Source organism: Muntiacus reevesi, chromosome 18, assembly GCF_963930625.1.
Source record: "Muntiacus reevesi chromosome 18, mMunRee1.1, whole genome shotgun sequence".
Taxonomy (NCBI): Eukaryota; Metazoa; Chordata; class Mammalia; order Artiodactyla; family Cervidae; genus Muntiacus; species Muntiacus reevesi.
Window position 1 is genome coordinate 6,877,451 of NC_089266.1, and position 18,830 is coordinate 6,896,280.

The following is an 18,830-nucleotide window of genomic DNA, read 5'->3' on the forward strand; positions in this document are numbered from 1 at the left end:
CTTCTTCCAACCTGCCCCCTCGAGCTGCAGGCTGCCTGGGAGGGCCAGGCAGGTGCTCTCACTGCCACCCCCTCCACAGTCACATATAAACTGAGCTTCTGTTAGAAGCCCAGGGCACTGGGTAAGAAGTGTCAGCAGGGCTGCTCAGAAGAGAACGGGGCGGAGCCCACTCATCCAGCAGAGCTTTCGGTCGTCAAAGCCAGCTGAGCTGTCCCACGGTGGAGCCTCCCTAGAGGCGCTCTCTGCCAAGGAATGACAGACCTAGGGTCGGAGGAGGGGGACACAGTCACCAAGAAACTTGTGACCGGACTAGTGCAAAAGCAGTCATTTTCCTATTAATTCTGAGGCTATTCTGAAGCTGTGAGTCAAGGGGGCAAAAAGAACCTCACAGAGCCTGCAAGTTTTCACTCCAACGGCCCCGTTTTGGATCAGCTTTGGAGACAGCCTGGGTGGACCCTGAGCCCCTTGGCCCCCGGCAGGCCAGCCGCAAGCAAGACGGTGTGCTGGGCTCCAAGGACGCAAGTGGAAACTGCTCAGGTTTGGTGTTGTTTTCCCTCTAAACAAGTCCTGCTTCACCTCCTGTTGCCAGTGCTGCGGGTGGCGACAGGCCCAGGGTCACCCTGAAGAGGCCCACTGCGCCGCCGAGACTCCTTCCACACGGCTCCTTCTGTCCCTGTCCTTTGTGGTGGTGGGGGGTAGGGTGAGAATCAGGCGGGCCACACTTGGTCCTAAGTGCTAGGTCTGGACCGGTTTTTAAAGTGTGGCCCGTGCCTTCCGTCAGAAACATCAGGCATGCCTGCGGGTGCCCTCAACGGCGGAGCTGAGGGTGGGGCCTGCGACTCACACCAGGAACCTGCTCCCAGGGGTTCTGACCAACATGACGTGGGCATCGGTCCTCCCGGGGCTCACGAGACCCACGTGGCTCCCTAGAGTGAGGCGAGTTGGAAATAAGAACACAAGCATCCCCAGCCTCTGACAGTCTCTAGGTTTTTTAAGGCAAGAGTATAAAAAAAGAAAAAATATACAGTGAAGAGTTCATTGTATGTTTATTATTCACAGTTAATCACTACCTACCAAATGCTATCCGCAGAGTTAAAGGATTAAGTACATAGGTCTTTTTAAACACTGATTTTCTTTTAAATATATACACACAAAACTTAGTTCTGCAAGGCTGCATGATATACACCAATTCCAAAATAAAACAATCAAATGGTCCAGGTGCAGAATGCCAGAGATTCCTCGTATTATCAGGGGAGAAGCGAGTGGAGAATGGCGGATGGTCTGTCCGGGAGGGTAGCGCCTCTTGGGCCCCAGGCGCTCCGGGCCAAGTCCGGTCCACGACCAGAGTCCAGCAGAGACGCCGACTGACCACTCCAGGAGCTGAGGGCCGCCACCAACCCCCAGCGGATCTGTCTCTGTTGTGGGGAGGGGGCGGGTGGGGAGAGGATGCTCACGCACATCACCACAAGGGACAGGAAGCCGGCAGGTGGACGGACAGAGCTCTGCCACGGACTCGGCCTTCCTAGTTCCAACCTTCTTTCCGCCTGCCCCTGCGTCACAGAGACACTTCCTTTTCGGGGGGCCAGGTGGAGCAGCCACGAACACAGCCCGCTGTGAATGCAGAAATGAAAAACCACCCAGCTGCTTCCCGAATGCGGCCTGAAGCTCACCTGGGCGGGTCAGGCAGGGGACATACAGTTGAGAGCCATCAACGGATACCCCCAGCTTTCAGAGCCAGAAAGATGAAGCAAAACGCTCATTTTTTCCCCCAGTGTAGAACATGGTAGAACCTGATACAGTTTAAACTCCTTGGGCTTTCCTGCACTTGAAACTGGCTGGCTCCAGAGACTGGTTACAGTGGGTGTCTGGGACTAAGGAGGGGACAGACAACACCCGAGACTGTAAGGTCAAGGACCCAGCCCCCCCCCCCACCCCCAGTCAGATGCAGTCAGACGCGGGGAGGGCGGTAACCTGGTTCCACTGCACCCCGGCTCCCTTAACCTCCAGGGGCTACAAATGCTAAAGCTGAACCTTAAAGACTCTGGCTGCCCACAGGCAGGACGCCCACATCCTCCTCTCCTTGTCTCCTCTTCTCTACCCTGTCCTCCCCTCCCTGGGGGGAAATATTTACACAGAGTAGGAGACAAATTGGCTGACTGTCTTTAACTTATTTTTAAAACAAAACAAACAAGGAAAAAAAACACCACTCAGAAGCAACCCTCGAAATAAGGCAGAAGGCACTATGAAAAACAGCATGCTCAGGAACACCACTTGAAAGGGAAATGGATATAGAAAAGACACAGGTTTGGGGCCTGGCTCGCAGGAAGCCTTGGGGGCACCAACCCCTCCTGTCACCCCCACTCACACCCTCCCTCCTCCAGCAGAAGCTGAAGGGCAGGGGCCTCCTGCTCCTATGAGTGTATATAAAACGCAGAACACAGGAGCGGCTGTTCTGTCTTCCCGACTAAAACAGACATTTTGCATAGAGAAAATATCAGCCCACGTGGTTTCTTTTCTTTTATTATTGGCATCAGCTAGGACTATATGTGGCAGTAAATGTCATGCACTGATGGACAGAAGAGGAAAAAGGATGAAAAAAGGACAGAGGAGGAAGAATAGGAGCAGCAGTGAAAATCTGTAATAAAAACTCTTTTCTTAATTTATAGGTAAGTTTTGGCATTGTTATATCCAACTCCCCCTCCCACCCCCCAGAGTTCCAACCAAAGTGAGCCGGTCACCAGGCGGCCCGGCCAGGTGTTCTGAGCTCCCTCACAGGCTGCTGATAGAGGCAGCTTGTGGGTTTAATTCTTTTGTGTGTGTTTAAAATTTTTCGCTTTCTTTAAATAATCTCTTGGCTCTTAGACGTTCCGGTTCACGGGGGTGACGTAATTGCGTGGGAACATGCCGGTCTGCCCGTGGCAAGCCCCTTTCCACCAGTTGGGGTCTGAGTTATCCATGACGTGGATAAAGTCTCCCCGACGGAATCCCAGCTCTCCATCCTCTTGGGGGTCAAAGTCAAAGAGGGCTTGGACGTATGTTGGCTGCTGCAGAAGAGGGCAGGGAGAAAATACACATTGCACTCTTGACCGTGGCCAGGCCCCTGGAAGCGGACCAATGACGGGGAAACCAATGTGGGCCAACCTTTTCTCATCTTCTAAAACAACCCCTCACTTCTCCTCCCCCCTCCACAAATTCTTACAGAGTTTACTCTAGGGGGTGTCGAGTAATCTTTCACCAACGAAGGAAACCACCGCAGGGTCTCCGTTGCCGTGGGCAACCTCGCCCCCCGCATCCGGCAGCAGGTACTGCTTCGGGAAGGAACTGCAGAACAGCCCCTGGAGCTCTGCTTACAATCCCAGATGAGGAAACGTTTCAGTTCCCGTCAGTGTCACTCAGGAAAAGTCCAAAGGGTAAAGCTCGTACACAACAGGCTGGTGCTAACCAGCACGTGAGGCACAGGAATTCAGCCGTGAGTGTGGGCCCCTCCCCCTTGCAGCTGTGACTTTCCTCCCAGTCTTCTTCCAGGCGAAGTGTGTGTGAGGGTGTGTCAGAGACCCTCATCCTAGAGACACAGGGTAACTGCAGCAGCACACTGCTTCACAGAAGCAGCCTCTGGGAAGTGCAAAACTGTTTCAAACCCAAATCTTGAACATGAATTAATAATGAGCACAGAAGGCCCTCAAGTAACCCTTTAAAAAAAACACCACCCGCTTGCCTCAGGAGCGATTCTTCATGGCTAAGGGTGACCCCAAGCTCTCCTTCGAGGCTTACCTGCGGCACCTGCTCTATGTCCCGGAGAAATATCTGCTGGTTTCTGGAGACGGATGTAGATCTGTGATAATCTACCAGCTCATTCAAAGAGTTGAACTTGACCACCCAGAGGAAATACTTGCCAGCCCCATCTCGGAGCACCTTGAAGTGCTGTACATCATTTCCAAACCTGGGGAGGGGCAGAGGGTGCATGTGAGACCCGGCCGGAGGGCTCTGTCCTGGCTGCCCAGGGGCCCCTGCCCGTCAAGCAGGATCCCTGGAGAACCTCTCAGCCACGCCCTCCCAGGCTGAGGAGCCCATGACTGCAGCACAGCTTGAGTCCCTGGCGGGTGGAGAGTGCCCGGAGACCCGCCATCAGATTGAGGACTGCCAGCGACAGCAGGAAGAATCCTCGCCGGACAGGGGGCCCTACCACCCGAATTCTGAAGACATTAAAAAAAAAGCGCCAACCTACGGAATGCTTCTACGTGCCATGCACTGTGCCAAATGAAAGAACTGAAATCCGGTGTGACACCTGAAGACTACAAAAGGCAGGATAGGAAATAAGGTGAGAAAAGGAGGGACTGCATACACTTCCAACAATTCTCCTGTAACCAGGAAGAATTTAAAGTTGTGTTTTCTAATCAGGGATTTCAGTTCTACACACGCGGAAAAGGTCTCAAAAGACAAGGACATATATGGACAATAAATAAAGGCCCAGGCACCTCCCACCCCCAAAACGCTTCTCTACCACCTGGAGAAATGACAAACGCCTCCTTTACAATGGCCCAGAAAAACAGCATGATCTGGTTCAGTGGGAATGGCCCACCACCGTCATGCTCTCTGCCTTGAACATCAGGTCAAGCAAGGCCCCACCCATCCTGCTCTCTGCTGAGTTCTCAAGGTCCTCACTGGCATCTGAAGATGCTCTATGAAGACCTGTTAAATGAACAAATGGGAGCCTCATCCTTCCATCATCGGAGTTAAAGCAAAAACACTTCTTAAAACCAAGCCAGCAGGTGGCAGCACTGAGCTTGAAGGAAGTCACTGAGTACAGGTGCAGAGAGCCTAGAAACTGCACTGAGAGTTCACGAGGCTTTATTGAGCAAAGACACATTTAAGTGGCACTTCTGGGCTCAGGGAAGCCCTCTACTGCTGTGCATCGCACTCGGCTTCTGAAAGGGGTGCAGAGTCCCTGATGGGGTGAGCTGTTAACAACAGGAGTCTTTCCACCACAGACGCCCAACACCTTGAAAACTTGAGGCTGTGGATTCCTGAACTTCCTTGGCTCAGGTGCTTGTGTTATTAAGAGGTGGTTATGACACCTGTTTCAAATTTTATTTCTAAAGCAAGGAATACATGAGCTCTGTAAAGGTTTTACTTGATAAAATGGGAGCTTTCTGGTGGCCACCTAGCGAGCATGGGCGGGGTCATCAGACAACCAAACGTGAACTGCCAGGGGCTTCTGGGTACCATTCAAGGATTAGCTGCCTGTATTCCTCGTCTTCCACGGTTGGGTTTATATTTGGGTCTGTGTAAGACGTAAGGAAGAGGAGGAAACGCAAGTTAATGAGAAGCATAAAAACTCATCCACCTCAAGGTGCTCCTCGCCCACCAGATCCTCATTTGCATGTGATTAATCAGGCACATCAGAAAGCTGCTGTTCTGTGCATGTGGGAGTGAGGGGCACACGGGAAATCTCTGTACCTTCCACTCAATTTTGCAGTGAACATAAATTCTGCTCTAAAAAAGTAAAGCCTATTAAGAAGAAAAAAGAAAAGCCATTGCTACAAGAGGAAAAGTGATAATCAGATGGCTTGATTTTCTCATGATGGAACTAAACCCAAACTATACTGGAAATGTAGCTGAGAACACTGAAAATGTTACCTGAAACCACCTCCCACATCTTCACAGAGAAAAGGAACACAAAAATTTTTCGATTTAAACCTACAGTAAAAAAAAAACAACAAAAACCCCAACACTTTAACCGCACATTTGGTCCTAAAATGAAACAAGATAGAGCTGATTTCTGAAACTGAAAAACCTTGATACCATTTGTAAATGGCAAATAAATTGTTTTCCAGTCTTCATTTTATTTTTTTCCAGTCTTCATTTTAAATGTATATTAAAGTGATCTGAGTTTTAATCTAATCAGCCCTGCATCATATAAATGATGAGGTGGTCAGTATGATTCCTGGGGTGGGAGTGGGGCAGGGGCAGGTTTCTTGTAACATGAACTAGAAACGGAGAGTCAAACACACATGGGAAGGACAGCTGGAGTCACATCCTTATGTCGCGGGGCGGGGGGGGGTACTGATTAGCTGAGCATTCTCAAAGTTCCAGTTTATATTCTCCACGATCCCCATGGTGGTATGACTCCCTGCCTTTCTCCCCTGCATACCAGCTCCCTTCCACATTTAAATTTACCCCTGGGAAAAGCAAAAAGCCCCCAAACTCCTGTGGTCCCCTTTTGCTGATGCTGGCAGGCTTCAGCTGACACCTGGAAAAGGTGCACAAGGCCGCTGACCCGGTGAGCAGCTGCCGTCAGAGCCGCGTGTGTGGTGAGGCCTGGGGAGAACTGACAAGTGTGTTTCCTCTCTGACGCTCAGCTGCTCAGCAACTGAAGACCGTTTCCACACGGGAATTTAAATCCAGTGCTTCGAGAGACAACTTTTACGAGGAGCCGGAAATGAGGATTTTATTTTATTTAATTTATTTTTAAAAAAATATTTTATTTATATATTTTGACTGCACTGAGTCTTAGTTACTGCATGGGAACTCTTAGTGGGATGTGGGATCTAGTTCCCTGACCAGGGATCAAACCCAGGCTCCCTGCATTGAGAGCATGGTGTCTCAGCCACTACACCACCAGGGAAGTCCCATGGAAATGAGGATTTTAATATACAGTGCTCTGATTTATAACCGGTTGTTCAGACAAAACCTCTCCTAGGTTGCCACCTTTGGTGTGTGGAGCCAGACACCTGGCCCCTGGCTTCACAATGTCCATTAGCTGCAGACAGGATTCCAGGCAGTTAGAGCAGGAAATACTTACTTGACGGAGAGGGAGAAATCCCCAGGAGCACTCTCGCTCTCTCGGATAAGAAAGGCCCCGTCATGCCGCTGTTTGCTGAGCATTTCTTCTGCCTTGGCTCTGGGGATTTTGCCAAAAAACCACCTAAGGAAGGAAGACAAGCCAGTCAACATCTGCTTCCCTACAAAGAAACGGGATGTCCAGCCTCCCAAACCTAACAGCACACTCCTCGCCAGGGGAAGGGCCTCCCTCTCAGCCCTCCTGTCAGCACACGTCCGTCCTGGCTTGCGAGGGGTACTGTCTCCCTTCAACCGTCTCCTCCCTTCCCCGCTCTCCAGAAAGTGACTCATAAGACACGACCGTGGGCCACTCTTTCTACAGAGGAAGACACTTAAAGATGGGCCTCCTGAGCCAGAGCCCAGTGGGCCCCCAGCTGACTCATCAGCAAGGCCCCGGGGGAAAGCCCAGATCTATCGATTTGAGCACAAGATGAACCACTTAGGGTGAGACAGACCTTCCTGCAGTCACTTGATAAGGCAGCAGCCTCTACAGTGGGATGAAGAGAAGGCCCAGAAGCTGGGCTACTTCTAAGCACACCAAGGGGAGAGGCTCGGGCTGGGAGGGAGCAGCCCCTGCGGGCAGCTGTGGCGGACGCTCCTCTCAAGGCCTCTCTCTGCCGTCACGGCTCAGAGGTTGGTTTTCAGGAACCACCAGGAATGCTATGGTCTACCCGGTGCAGAGCCAGCTAGTTGCATTTGGAGCAAGTTAGAGTCTCCTCTCCCAATGCTGATTCACTGGGGTCACAAGAAAAGAGGGTGAAGTCATGGAAAAGGGCAGGAGCAGCTGGGGCGGGCCAGAAGGAAGAGGAGAAGAAACCTCTGAAACAGCTTCAGGCCACAGGCGCCTCACTTGTCACAGGAAAGCCATGATGAATTAGGATGGATGACTGTGAAAACAAGGTTCTCTATTTAAAAAAAGCAATTGACACCAGTTGTAGCTGATAAAGACCTACCTGCTTCATTTGACTGACATGCATTAAATGTGCAAACTAGAATAACAAAGGTATCAAAGAGTCCTTTAAAGTTATAAAATCTAACATATCTGTCTTACTTATAAGTGACTACACCGCAAGATGTCTCTGAAATAACTGTCATTACTGTTCAGTCGCTAAGTCGCGTCTGACTCTGCATGCAACCCCATGGACTACAGCACGCCAGGCTTTTCTGTCTGCCACTATCTCCGGGAGTTTGCTCAAGTTCATGTCCATTGAGTTGGTGATGCTACCTAACCACCTCATCCTCTGCCGTCCTCTTCTCCTTTTGCCTTCAATCTGAAATAATACACTCTGCTAAAATTCAAAGAGAAAGATGGGGGCTGCTGGGAAGGGTGCATCCAGAAGCTGCCCTTGTGACTTTAAACAGGCCTGAAATCTGCAGCCTCGTGTCTGCCTCATTGGAGGCGAAGTGCTGCCAAGCTGCTGGGGAGTTGGTACCACCTATCTTCCTGTGGCTACAAAGAACTCGAGAGTGAGTCCTCCAGTGCCTGGAAGGAAGGCCACACCAGAGAAATCAGGCAGTAACAGAGCAGAATGACGGCCAGTCAGGAAAGGACGGCTCCCAGTGCCGCGACCTCGTAGGTGCCTTCTGGCTCCATCTGTGCTCTCGGGCGGACAGCGCACATGCCCTCGGCAGTCCTTGGGCTGAGGGAGGTGCGTGAAGCTCCTCAACAGTCACACTCTGTCCTCATAGACTGCCAGCCATCGTCCCACCAGGGAGGCATTTTCCTGTCTTCCTTTTTTTTTTTTTTTTAAGTTCTACCACTTTATTGCTACCAACCCATCTCCCTCCACCCTCGGGCACACATGCTCAGTCATGTAACCCCATGGACTTCAGCCTGCCAGGCTCCTCTGTCCATGGACTTTTCCAGGCAAGAATACTGGAGTGGGTTGCCATTTCCTTCTCCACTGTCTTCCTTTTTTAAGGTGTAAGTAATGGATCTAAATTAAAATAGCTTAGATGTGGGTGAAATAAAAATAAAAAGCAAGACTTTTCTCCCAAACTCCCCAGAGGCAGTGATTGTTGGCAAGCAGATGTGTGTGTTTAGACCTTCCCCTTATGGTGCACGGTGATACAGAATCAGAGGCAATATTTTTTTTGCTCCCAGCTTTAAATTAACTAATTTTTATTTTCAACTTAAAAAAAAAACACAAAACGCTGTAATGATACGAAGTACTGATTGGAATTTTTACAAAGTAAACACACCTTAGTGTAAGCACCCAGACTGAAAGACAGAAAATTAGTTGGCGAGTTTGGTGTCTGCTCCTATTTTCACTAAACACCCCCCAACCCCCACGCCAAGAGAAAGGGTGTCTCACAACAGAAGGGATATTATGCTACGTGATGAGCAGCTGTCACTCTCAGTTAAAGCATTTAATACCATGTACACTTCCTTAGCATTTCACACTGTTTGTAACTAACTTCTTTCAATGGTGACGTTTGGGCTTTCCAGGTGGCTCAGTGGTAAAGAATCCACCTGCCAATGCAGGACACACACACACAGGAGACTTGGGTTCAATCCCTGGATCGGGAAGATCCCCTGGAGGAGGAAATGGCAACCCACTCCAGTATTCTTGCCTGACAAATTTCATGGTCTGAGGAGCCTGCCAGGCTACAGTAAATGGGTCACAAAGAGTTGGACATGACTGAGCACGAACGCAATGAAAGGTGTTATTTATGTGGAACTATAATGGCTATGGTCAATTTTTTTAAACTTTTAAAAAAATACAGGTTTACGCTATAATACCATGGGAAGAAGCAGCTTATTTCCAATTCAAGGCTATATTACATCCCACAGGCGTTCATCCACATGCATTTAATGTGAAGAACATATATTTGGATCCACCCCAGTATATACAACTCATGCTGCAACACTAATGCCAACAGTCATTTTGCAGTCTGTGTTTAATTTGTTAGCTCAAACGCTGTATTAGGTCATACTCCATTTTAAACTTCCCTCTTCCTCCCTAACAAAAACTTTAAAAAGGGGGTGAGAGGGGAGGGGGAGGGAGGGTGCCCCGTGCTCTCCCACAGCTCTGAAGCCAACCCAGACCCCGTGCTGCTGGACATCCAGTCACAGAGCAGCTCTGCGTCGTGAAACTGGCCTAAGAGGTCAACCACATCCCCCAGTTCAGGGTCGTGGTCTTTTCTTCCGTACTATGGTTTCCTTTTTCAGAGCTTGGATGGATGAGCATTGCCTGCCCTCCAGTCAGAGTCTGGGAAGGAAGCACCACGGGGCCTGAACTCGATGCTTACTGATCAATTATTATTCCGAAGTTCCCTACAGTGGGGAGACAAGAGCAGGCATGAGAGTGGTTTTTCAACCATCAGGCCAGTAACCGCAGCTATCCAAGGAAGATGACCTTTTCCTATGTTTTCAACAGTCAGATCTGAAATGCCTAAGTCACCTGAAACAATCTGAAAAAAAAAAAAAACAATAAGGATTTAGAGCTGCAGGCAATTTATTTAATATTAAATTACAGCCTGATGTTCTGTTGAATTCCCCTTCAGCCTGGAAATATGAAAATGAAAGGGAACTTAGGTTGATTTTGTTATCACTGGATCTACTGCTGAAGTCAGAAAACTTATGTATGACCCTTGGCCCTAAATCTGTCTGGGTTTGGTATGACTTTAAATCTGAGACTATTTAAAAAATTTTAAGGGTTATTTAAAAAAATTCAAACAAAGACGAATATGTAACATGACAGAAACTACACATGGCCCATAAGGCTTAAAATATTTATTATCCGGCCCTTTACAGAAAAGCTTGAGCAGATCCTGGATCTTAAGGAAGTACTGTAGGAACAGACGTGCACATTTTTGGCTTTTGTATGGACTGAGAGGGAGGAAGCCCTGTGGGACTCCCAGTGACCACTGCCCAAGGGCTTTTCCTGAGGGCTGTATTCTGTGATGCAGTCCACGAGAAGCCCGCAGAGTCCCCAAAGCAACTCCAGAACCTAAGTGGCCGCAGAGCGCAGAAGTGTGTTTGGTGCACACCCCAGGAGTCGGCGACGAGAAGCCCGCAGAGTCCCCAAAGCAACTCCAGAACCTAAGTGGCCGCAGAGCGCAGAAGTGTGTTTGGTGCACATCCCAGGAGTCGGCGACGACCTACCTGTCTCCTGGGGTATCTTGGATACCACTACCTGTATCAACATTTTCGTAACCCAGGCAAGGCTACATGTTAAAACCCGCCAATCTAACATTACAGGGACCTCAAATGAGGAAAATTATCAGTCCACTGACAAGGGGCCAGGAATCTCTTCCATGGAACACCTGAGTATTTAGTACTTTGGCTTTTATTGCCATGGACAAATAGGTCCCTGCCTTTCTGCAAGCATTTGGGTCTGAGTATCAATTTAAAACTACTTAGCTACTCTGTGTAGAAGCAAGGCATGAGTTGCAAGGGAATATAAAAGCAGAAGACAAAAATTCCTCAAGGAATCTAGTATCTTTTTAGGGGAAGTGGGGAGAGATCAAACTCATATAGCTATAAAGATACAAGACAGCCCAAGTTCCAAACAAAAACTAGAAAAATGTCCTTTACAAATTAGACTGATTTTCTTCTTGTAAATCACTCCATGAAACATTTAGTGAGACATCAGAAGGTGCTGGGTTCTTTTTGAAGTATAGGCAGTTTCCTTGGAGACCCCGCAGATGCTTCACTACAGACAGTGCTGGATCATACAGGATAGATATTCACAGGCTTCTTCCCATGACCAAACTGAAGGGTAACCCGACCCTCACTCTGCAGGTGAGGGCTTCCTGGATGTGATCTCTCAAGAACTTCCTACTAATTTTGCAGACGTTTTATTATACCATAATTTAACTACAGAACCTAACTTCCCAGTACCAAGGTCGGTCTCTGCACATCATGAGAACTGCATAAGAATTTCGTGACCAAAACATGAACCTGACAGATGGTTTGGGGGAAGCTCCTGAGTCATTTGTTTTGTTTGATGGAAGGCAAAGCATGCTCTTAGAGCCGATCCGGTTCCTAAGGGAGCACTTGACTCCCTTCACTTGCTGGTGACAGGGGTGCATCTATGGGGAGAAACTCACATTGCTCTGTAGCTTTCTCCACTGTTAACCATATCCATCCATCAGGAGCTTGGGATGTACACACACTACTGAATGTAAGACAGACAACCAATGAGGACCTACAGTATAACACAGGGAACTCTACTCAATATTCTGTGATAACCTTTATGAAAAATCAATCTAAAAACTAACACAATATTGTAAATCAACTACACTCCAATAAACTAAAATATTTAAAAAGATGTGAATTATATTCATAAATTAGTGGTTTTAAAATTGAAATACTGGAAGCATCTCAATTTGCAGGATAGAGAGGAATGAGCTGTACCACGGCCAAGGCCCTTTTGCACTCTGTGGCACCTGGGTAAGATGATGGCAGATCTGCGTGAGACAAGCAGAGGTAAAGATTTTTGCGCCAGTATCTGGGGGAAGAGAAGCGACAGGGACACGTCACAACAGTGACAATGAGGGAGAGGGACAAATGGGCTGCCACTCGAGGTGGGGCAGTCATCTAAAAGTTTTCTTTACCATTCTGTTGTTAAAACAACTAGGTAAGATCTACCGTTTCTTTATGTCTCAGCAGCATTCTAATTCGAGCACTGAAAGCCTCAGTTCTCCCTGACAATCAAGAAAACGCCTGTCTGAGGTAGGAGCAGAGATAATACAAGAGGGGGCAAGAGAGGGGTGGGAGGGAAGTGGCCTGTAAGGGCTCCCAGGACCCCACCCCGTCACACAGCAACATAAAAGGTTCTGGAACTAAAAACAAATTTTTTCCCCACTGTTCTCAGCAGCCTGTTGTTTTCTCTGAAGTGGGAACACTCAAATGGAGGCTAGGGCAGTGATTATAGCATACACTGACCGAGGACCAATTACAGGCCCAGTACTGTGCTCCGGTGGTATCAAGACTATTAAGACATGGTCCCATTGGAAAATCAAACATATCAATACCAAACCATGTGACAAGTACCTTTTCTAAAAACTCAAGAAGCACAGAATCTGGCATTTTTTGCAAAATGCAAAACACATCTGGCACCAAAGGTTTCACAGAAGAATAAATATGGACCTGTTTTATCATTTGCAGATCACTGATAATCATCAATGAAAACACAGACCATTATTGACTATTATGCTCTCATTGTATAGTCATAAGAACATGGAAAATCAACAGGCTTTGTTAATTCCCTGGGAAAACATAATAAAAAGTATGACATCCACTCCGATGATCTCAATTTTAAAAAACAGTTAGAAACAAGCAGGCGTGTCTGACCCTGAATGGTCAAGCAGAGCCCAACTTACGGATGTGGTTTCATTTCTATGTAGTTCTTGGGAATGAAGCCGTCTTTGCCATTGAGCTCTGCCTTGTACCAGTTCTGATCACATTCTTCATTCAAAACCTGAAAGGAATTCAAACAAGGAGAGAAAACAGTCATTTCCTTTTCACTCTTAGGTGGGAAGCCATGGGGATGATTACAGTGCCTTTTGGGTTTGTTTGTAAAAGGTATTTTTTTGGAGTATGATCACATGGACGCCAAATGTGATTTCCAACAAGCTGAGTTAAGGCAACTTAAAAAGAGAAGTTGTCTCTGGAAATGAGAGGTTCAGGCTCCTAAAAATCTAGCATCGAAGCCTCAGCAGAAAAGGAAAGGGAGGGAAAAATAAAAGCTGAGTTTCTGTGAGGAGATTCTGGAGAAGAGCAAGCACTGACCAGAGAAGGAAGGGACAGGGAAGGCCTAACTGCACAGGCGCGTGGTCACAGAGCGCCGAGGCCCTGCCCGGGGGCCTCCCAGCCCACTTCCACCACGAGACCCCGCCCAGGGGTCTGGGTTACCCCCCCCATAGTGGCTCTGCGTTACCCCAAGTGTGGGTCAGCCACCGTCACGCTGCCACCTGCAGGCTCTACTATGTGACCGTGTAAGGGAAAAACGTATTTTAATGAAGAAACACAGCAAGGCCTACTTCCCTTATCCTCAAGGGCAGAGTTAGAGAACGCTCGAAGGACACCAACCAGCCTAATTAGGGGAAAGACCCAGAGACCATACAACTGAGCCACTGCATTCTACAAAGTGAAAACAGACCTAGAAATGTGATGCAATCCAAGGTTACGAGCTAGCGAAGACCACATAGATTTTCAGAACTCAAAGGAAGGTGCTCTCCAATACGGACTTATATGGACAGGTCAGGCCGAGATCCTGTCATCTGCAGAGTGTTAAAAGAACCAGAATAGAGCAAGGCACAGTGTAAAATCCACCCTCTGAATCCCAGATTTCTAACAAAAGGCAAAGGGTACAAGGCATTTTTAAAAAGCTATTAACTTAAAAAGAGAAACTGAAATGTGAGCCCAACTTCAAAACAGCTAACACAGGAAAATGCTGATGAGCTGACTAGCACGGTGGTAGTAAATCTACCCCATGCGGCAAAATTCTAAAAGGAAGCTGGTAAAATGCTTTTAAAAATTATTTATTCATAATGCTGAACAATGCCGGACTCACTACCAATTTACAACCTGGACTGTTTGGTGTACATGTAGTATTGGCATTGTAAAGTGAGATACAACTTTGGAAAGGATAGATGAGACTGATACACCAACAAATAGTGAAGCTGCACTACAGATGCCTCCCAGGGGATTCACTTCTGAAAGGAGGCTGCACCCGAGGAGTCTTACAAAGCTGCTGCCTAACCTGCAGTCCTGAGTCAGTCACTGAGCTGAAGCAGCACAAGACAAGGCAGCAAATCTTGCAAGGGCTAACACACGTGACAGAGAGCTGGAAAAAATCAGCTATGGTAAATCCCACCAGGCTCAGATGAAAACCTTTTTCATTATTCCCCCTTAAAATTTCATTTTTCCCCCTGCACTGTGAACGGAGAAGTTATTCTGTTGCTAGGCAAGTATAACGCGCACGCACACCCGCACACCAAGGATGGCCGGAGACAAGGGCTCCCGAGGCGCTCCCTGCCACGATGACATCAGTGTCTGCCTGGCCTTGCGCACCACGGCTAATCCACCCGATCATAGAAGGTTCGAGAGCACAGGTGCTTCAGGCCAGGATTCTCGTGTGTACCAAAAAGAAGGGCCGGAAGAAAAATGTGGTCTAGTAATTATCCTATAAAGCATTACGGCCTGTTTGGATCTAAAGACAGAGTAAGGTAAAAAAGGTCAGTTTTAATTTGTGACTAAAAACCCTGCGGCAAAGGTGCTACACGCCAAGTTTTTGGAACTGTACATTCTTCTTGTCACCTAAGACGGAGGCAAACCTCCCCCTGAAAAAATGCCTACAACCCCAACAACAAAAGAAACTCCAGGGAAACCCCTAGATTTGGAACCACTTTTAGAACTATGGTTTTCTGCAGAACAAAATTAATACTTGTTGTTTAATACGCTCTTCACCCAAGAAGGTGGGTAAATATGGAACTAATATGCTAAGATCATCATCGTTTCTTTGGCTGCCTGGCTTGTGGAAGCCCAGTTCCCCAACCAGGGATGAACCTGGCCTCGGCAGTGAAAGCCCAGGATCCCAACCACTGGAGCACCAGGGAACTTCCCAACACTTAGATTATTTTTAATGTAATGTTTGAATATGGGAGGCTAAAATTTTAGTTCTCTGGAACATTCTAGCATCCAGAATATCACTTTGCCAGAAAGCCACGGTACTGCCACGGTGTGCCTCGAATCTCCATACTCCGTAAATTAAACAAACACTGGTCCTTCAGGAGACAGAGTGCAGGAGAGAGGGCCCTGCTAAGCCAGAGAGTGAGGACCAAGGCTTCCCACCCAGCAGGTCCACCAGCTTTCACACTCAAACCATGAGAGCCCAGGATGGCACCATTTAAGAGCTGAAAGTTAAGTTTAAATGCCTGAAACAGTGACAGGCATAAACTGACATAAGTGAGTCTAAAGCAGAGACGAGAAGGGAACCAGGACCAGACGTGTCTGTGCCTACAGAGACCATGCTGAATGTGCTATGGCTTTAGGTGAAGTTCCCACCCTCCTCAAGTGGCCTGATCAAGCCCAAGGAGAGTTCTGAGAAGGAGCAGACTGCTCCTCTCACCACTTCCCCGAAACAGGCAACTCACCCTTCACTCATTCATGACCTCTTAACAAAAGAGATGATTGAGTTCAACCACCACATTTTCATTCTGGTTTGAAAATTCCAAGGAATGTTTTTAGCTGTTACCCCACAGCTGCATGTCCTATGCCAACCCCTATATTCCCTCGAGTGATGACTTTGTAGCCATCAAAACACTTTGGTTTAACGGAAGCAGACTGATCAAGAGATGAGATTGTGAGAGGAGGAAGAGACAAGTTTTAGTGAAGCTTTCATTTGTTCTTCTGGTTGCAAAAAGACTGAAAGTAAGATTATAGCCGCAATCAGGAAGAAAACTATAAGATAAGGAATGGTCTGAGGTTTGCAAAGGAGAATTAAAACTACTGCAGTCTGTTCCATGGAAGGGACACAATGGCTGCTTTTGAGCTGTCACTAAAGTTAAATTTCTCAACCTGCAAGCTGATAAACCTTCAAGCTGAAAATTCACTGAACCATGCACTTTTGATATATAACTTTTCTATATGTATATCATACTTCAACAGAAAGAAATATTTTGGTCAAGAGAACAGTAATATTATAGTCCAATTTACTTGTAAGCAACACACACCAGGACCTTGTTCACCTCCAGTACAAACTTTTCACACCGAAAATACACAGGGGAGCAGAAAAGAACACAGCGAGGCTTCAGAAACCCCCTCCATGATAGCCTGACAGCACTAACCTGTGAAAAAATTTAATTCTCGGAAATAAGAACTTTCTGCACAAATGGTAACTCAGAGGATTCCACATGTTATACTTCTGTATATATATATTTTTATTAGAGTATAATTGCTTTACAGTGTTGTTAGTTCTGTTGTACAAAGTGAATCAGCTATATGTATACGTGTATTCCCTCCCTCTAGAACCTCCCTCCTCCCACCCCTTCTATATTATATAATTTTGGTAACATGATTCACTATTGCCCCCACCCCACCCCCAATCTGAGACTATTCTAAAGGTAATGCAAATTTCCATTTATACTGCCAACTTAAAGGTTTTCAAATAGTTTAAAAAAGAAGAAAGAAAAAAAAAGCCAAAGATCAAAGATTCAGGTCTCAGACCCCTTCGGATACATCTAATGTGACAGGATTTGACAGTCTCACATGGGTTCAAATTCCAACCTCACCAACAAGGAGCTGTGTGGCCTTGGGTAAACAACCACTTTTAAGATTTCGGTTTCCAATCTATAAAGTGGTGAAAATACCTACCACTGAGAGGGTTAAATGAGAAAATGAATAAGCAGCGGTGGCTCAGTGGTAAAGAATCTGCCTGCAATGCAGGAGACCAGGGTTCAATCCCTAGGTTGGAAAAATCCCCTGGAGGGGGGCATGGCAACCTACTCCAGTATTCTTGCCTGGAGAATCCCATGGACAGAGGGGCCTGGTGGGCTACAGTCCACGGGGTCGCAGAGAGTCAGACACGACTGAGCGACTGAGCAGGAGCAGCAACAGCAATCAGCACAGAGCCACCGTCCAGCTACTGTCGTGGACACATTTACTTCATGACAGTTACTTTGCCTGACGTATTAGCAGTATTAGATCTAAAAAGACATGGCAATCCTGGGGAACTGAGTTTTATTTGAATTAGGTATCTCTGATGTAACGTTGTCCATGGGCACCAACAGCACACACATTAACAGAGAACTGGGATTCTTGTTTCATTGTGAAAACAGAGGATGAGACTTCTGTGCTGACTTCAAAAAAGATTTTAAAAGCAGAGTTTGAGCATTATAGTAGGTAATTCCCTTCTCTGCTCCTTCTATACCAATCCTGGGTGACAAGAACAGCACTGCATTTTCTATACAAATTACAGAAAAAAGGTGTCTTTTAGGGAAATGGTAAAGTTTGTTTATAGACTGCTGTATTTTGAAATATGGGAGGGGGTATTTTCTTGCCTGAACACATCCAGTCATTTGTAAATAAACAAACAAAATAAGGAAACCATGATTTAAAAAAGACAAAAAAGCCGTGCAGTTCTAAAACAGTACCCACCAAAGCTTTCAACATTCATTCTAACAGCTTGCACGGGGTTCAACACTTCCTCAGGAAAAATTATTCCAAGTTTTGTATTGGTTTGTGAAGCAATGTATAAGAGACAGCATTTGTACAAAAAAGATAGAAACGATTGCATATTTAAGCTCTTTCACCACATAAAAATAAAAATACCAGTACAGCTGGTCCCTGCTTTACAGAAATTCTACATAAGGCAGTGAGGCGTCCCAGCTCTTTAAAGATCAACCAACCCCACTCAGGCAACACTGAAATACTGCCCTGACTTGAAGACAAATGTAGGAGCTATGGTGATCCTAACCACATAATTTCAAACACACACATGCACGAGCACACGCGTGTGCACACACACACAGGCTTTTTTAAAGATTATAACCCTAAGAACAACTGTACAGGGCCTGGCTAGGTATCAGTACTGGGATAGACATTTAAAATCAGTTATCTTCAGCCTGTTACATATTTTATCAGGAACTATTAGGATGCCCTTCAGCTTCTCAGACTCCCTCAGTATGGATGACTGTGTCGGCCCCAAGCGACACTGATTCATTCTGAACGCTTTAAGTAAGTGCTTTACAATCACCAGCTCCATCTGTTATAGTTTTTGCTCAACATGAAAAACATCTTGGCCATGCTGCTTGCTCTACTGTGTGCCAAATCATGAAGAACACCCACACTGTAGACGAGTTACTCTGAATTTTAATGATGAGATGATCAACTTAAATGTAGTTTAATAATTAAGGCTCCTGGCCCCACAGAAACCTGAGTTGCTCACACAAGCACACAGAGCAGTCCTCAGTTCTCAGCAGGCCGTCTCCACGATGCAAGACCACAGCTTTGCAAAGACACGCAGGGTGCCGTTTGACCC

At 47.0% G+C, this 18,830-nt stretch overlaps 1 protein-coding gene across 2 annotated transcripts in view; it reads right to left on the reverse strand.

Moving 5' to 3' along the window:
- Window positions 1-1,022: 1,022 nt before the first annotated feature.
- The window catches only part of GRB2 (growth factor receptor bound protein 2), a 65,653-nt gene continuing 47,845 nt past the window's right edge, over window positions 1,023-18,830 (reverse strand). For both annotated transcript variants that reach the window (XM_065908993.1, XM_065908994.1), the window contains 4 exons: window positions 13,171-13,268; window positions 6,803-6,925; window positions 3,772-3,940; window positions 1,023-3,044 (listed from right to left, as the gene is read on the reverse strand). In XM_065908993.1, the coding sequence (XP_065765065.1) occupies window positions 2,859-3,044; window positions 3,772-3,940; window positions 6,803-6,925; window positions 13,171-13,268 (576 nt within the window). In that variant the 3' untranslated portion in view covers window positions 1,023-2,858. The remainder of the gene's footprint in view (window positions 3,045-3,771; window positions 3,941-6,802; window positions 6,926-13,170; window positions 13,269-18,830) is intronic.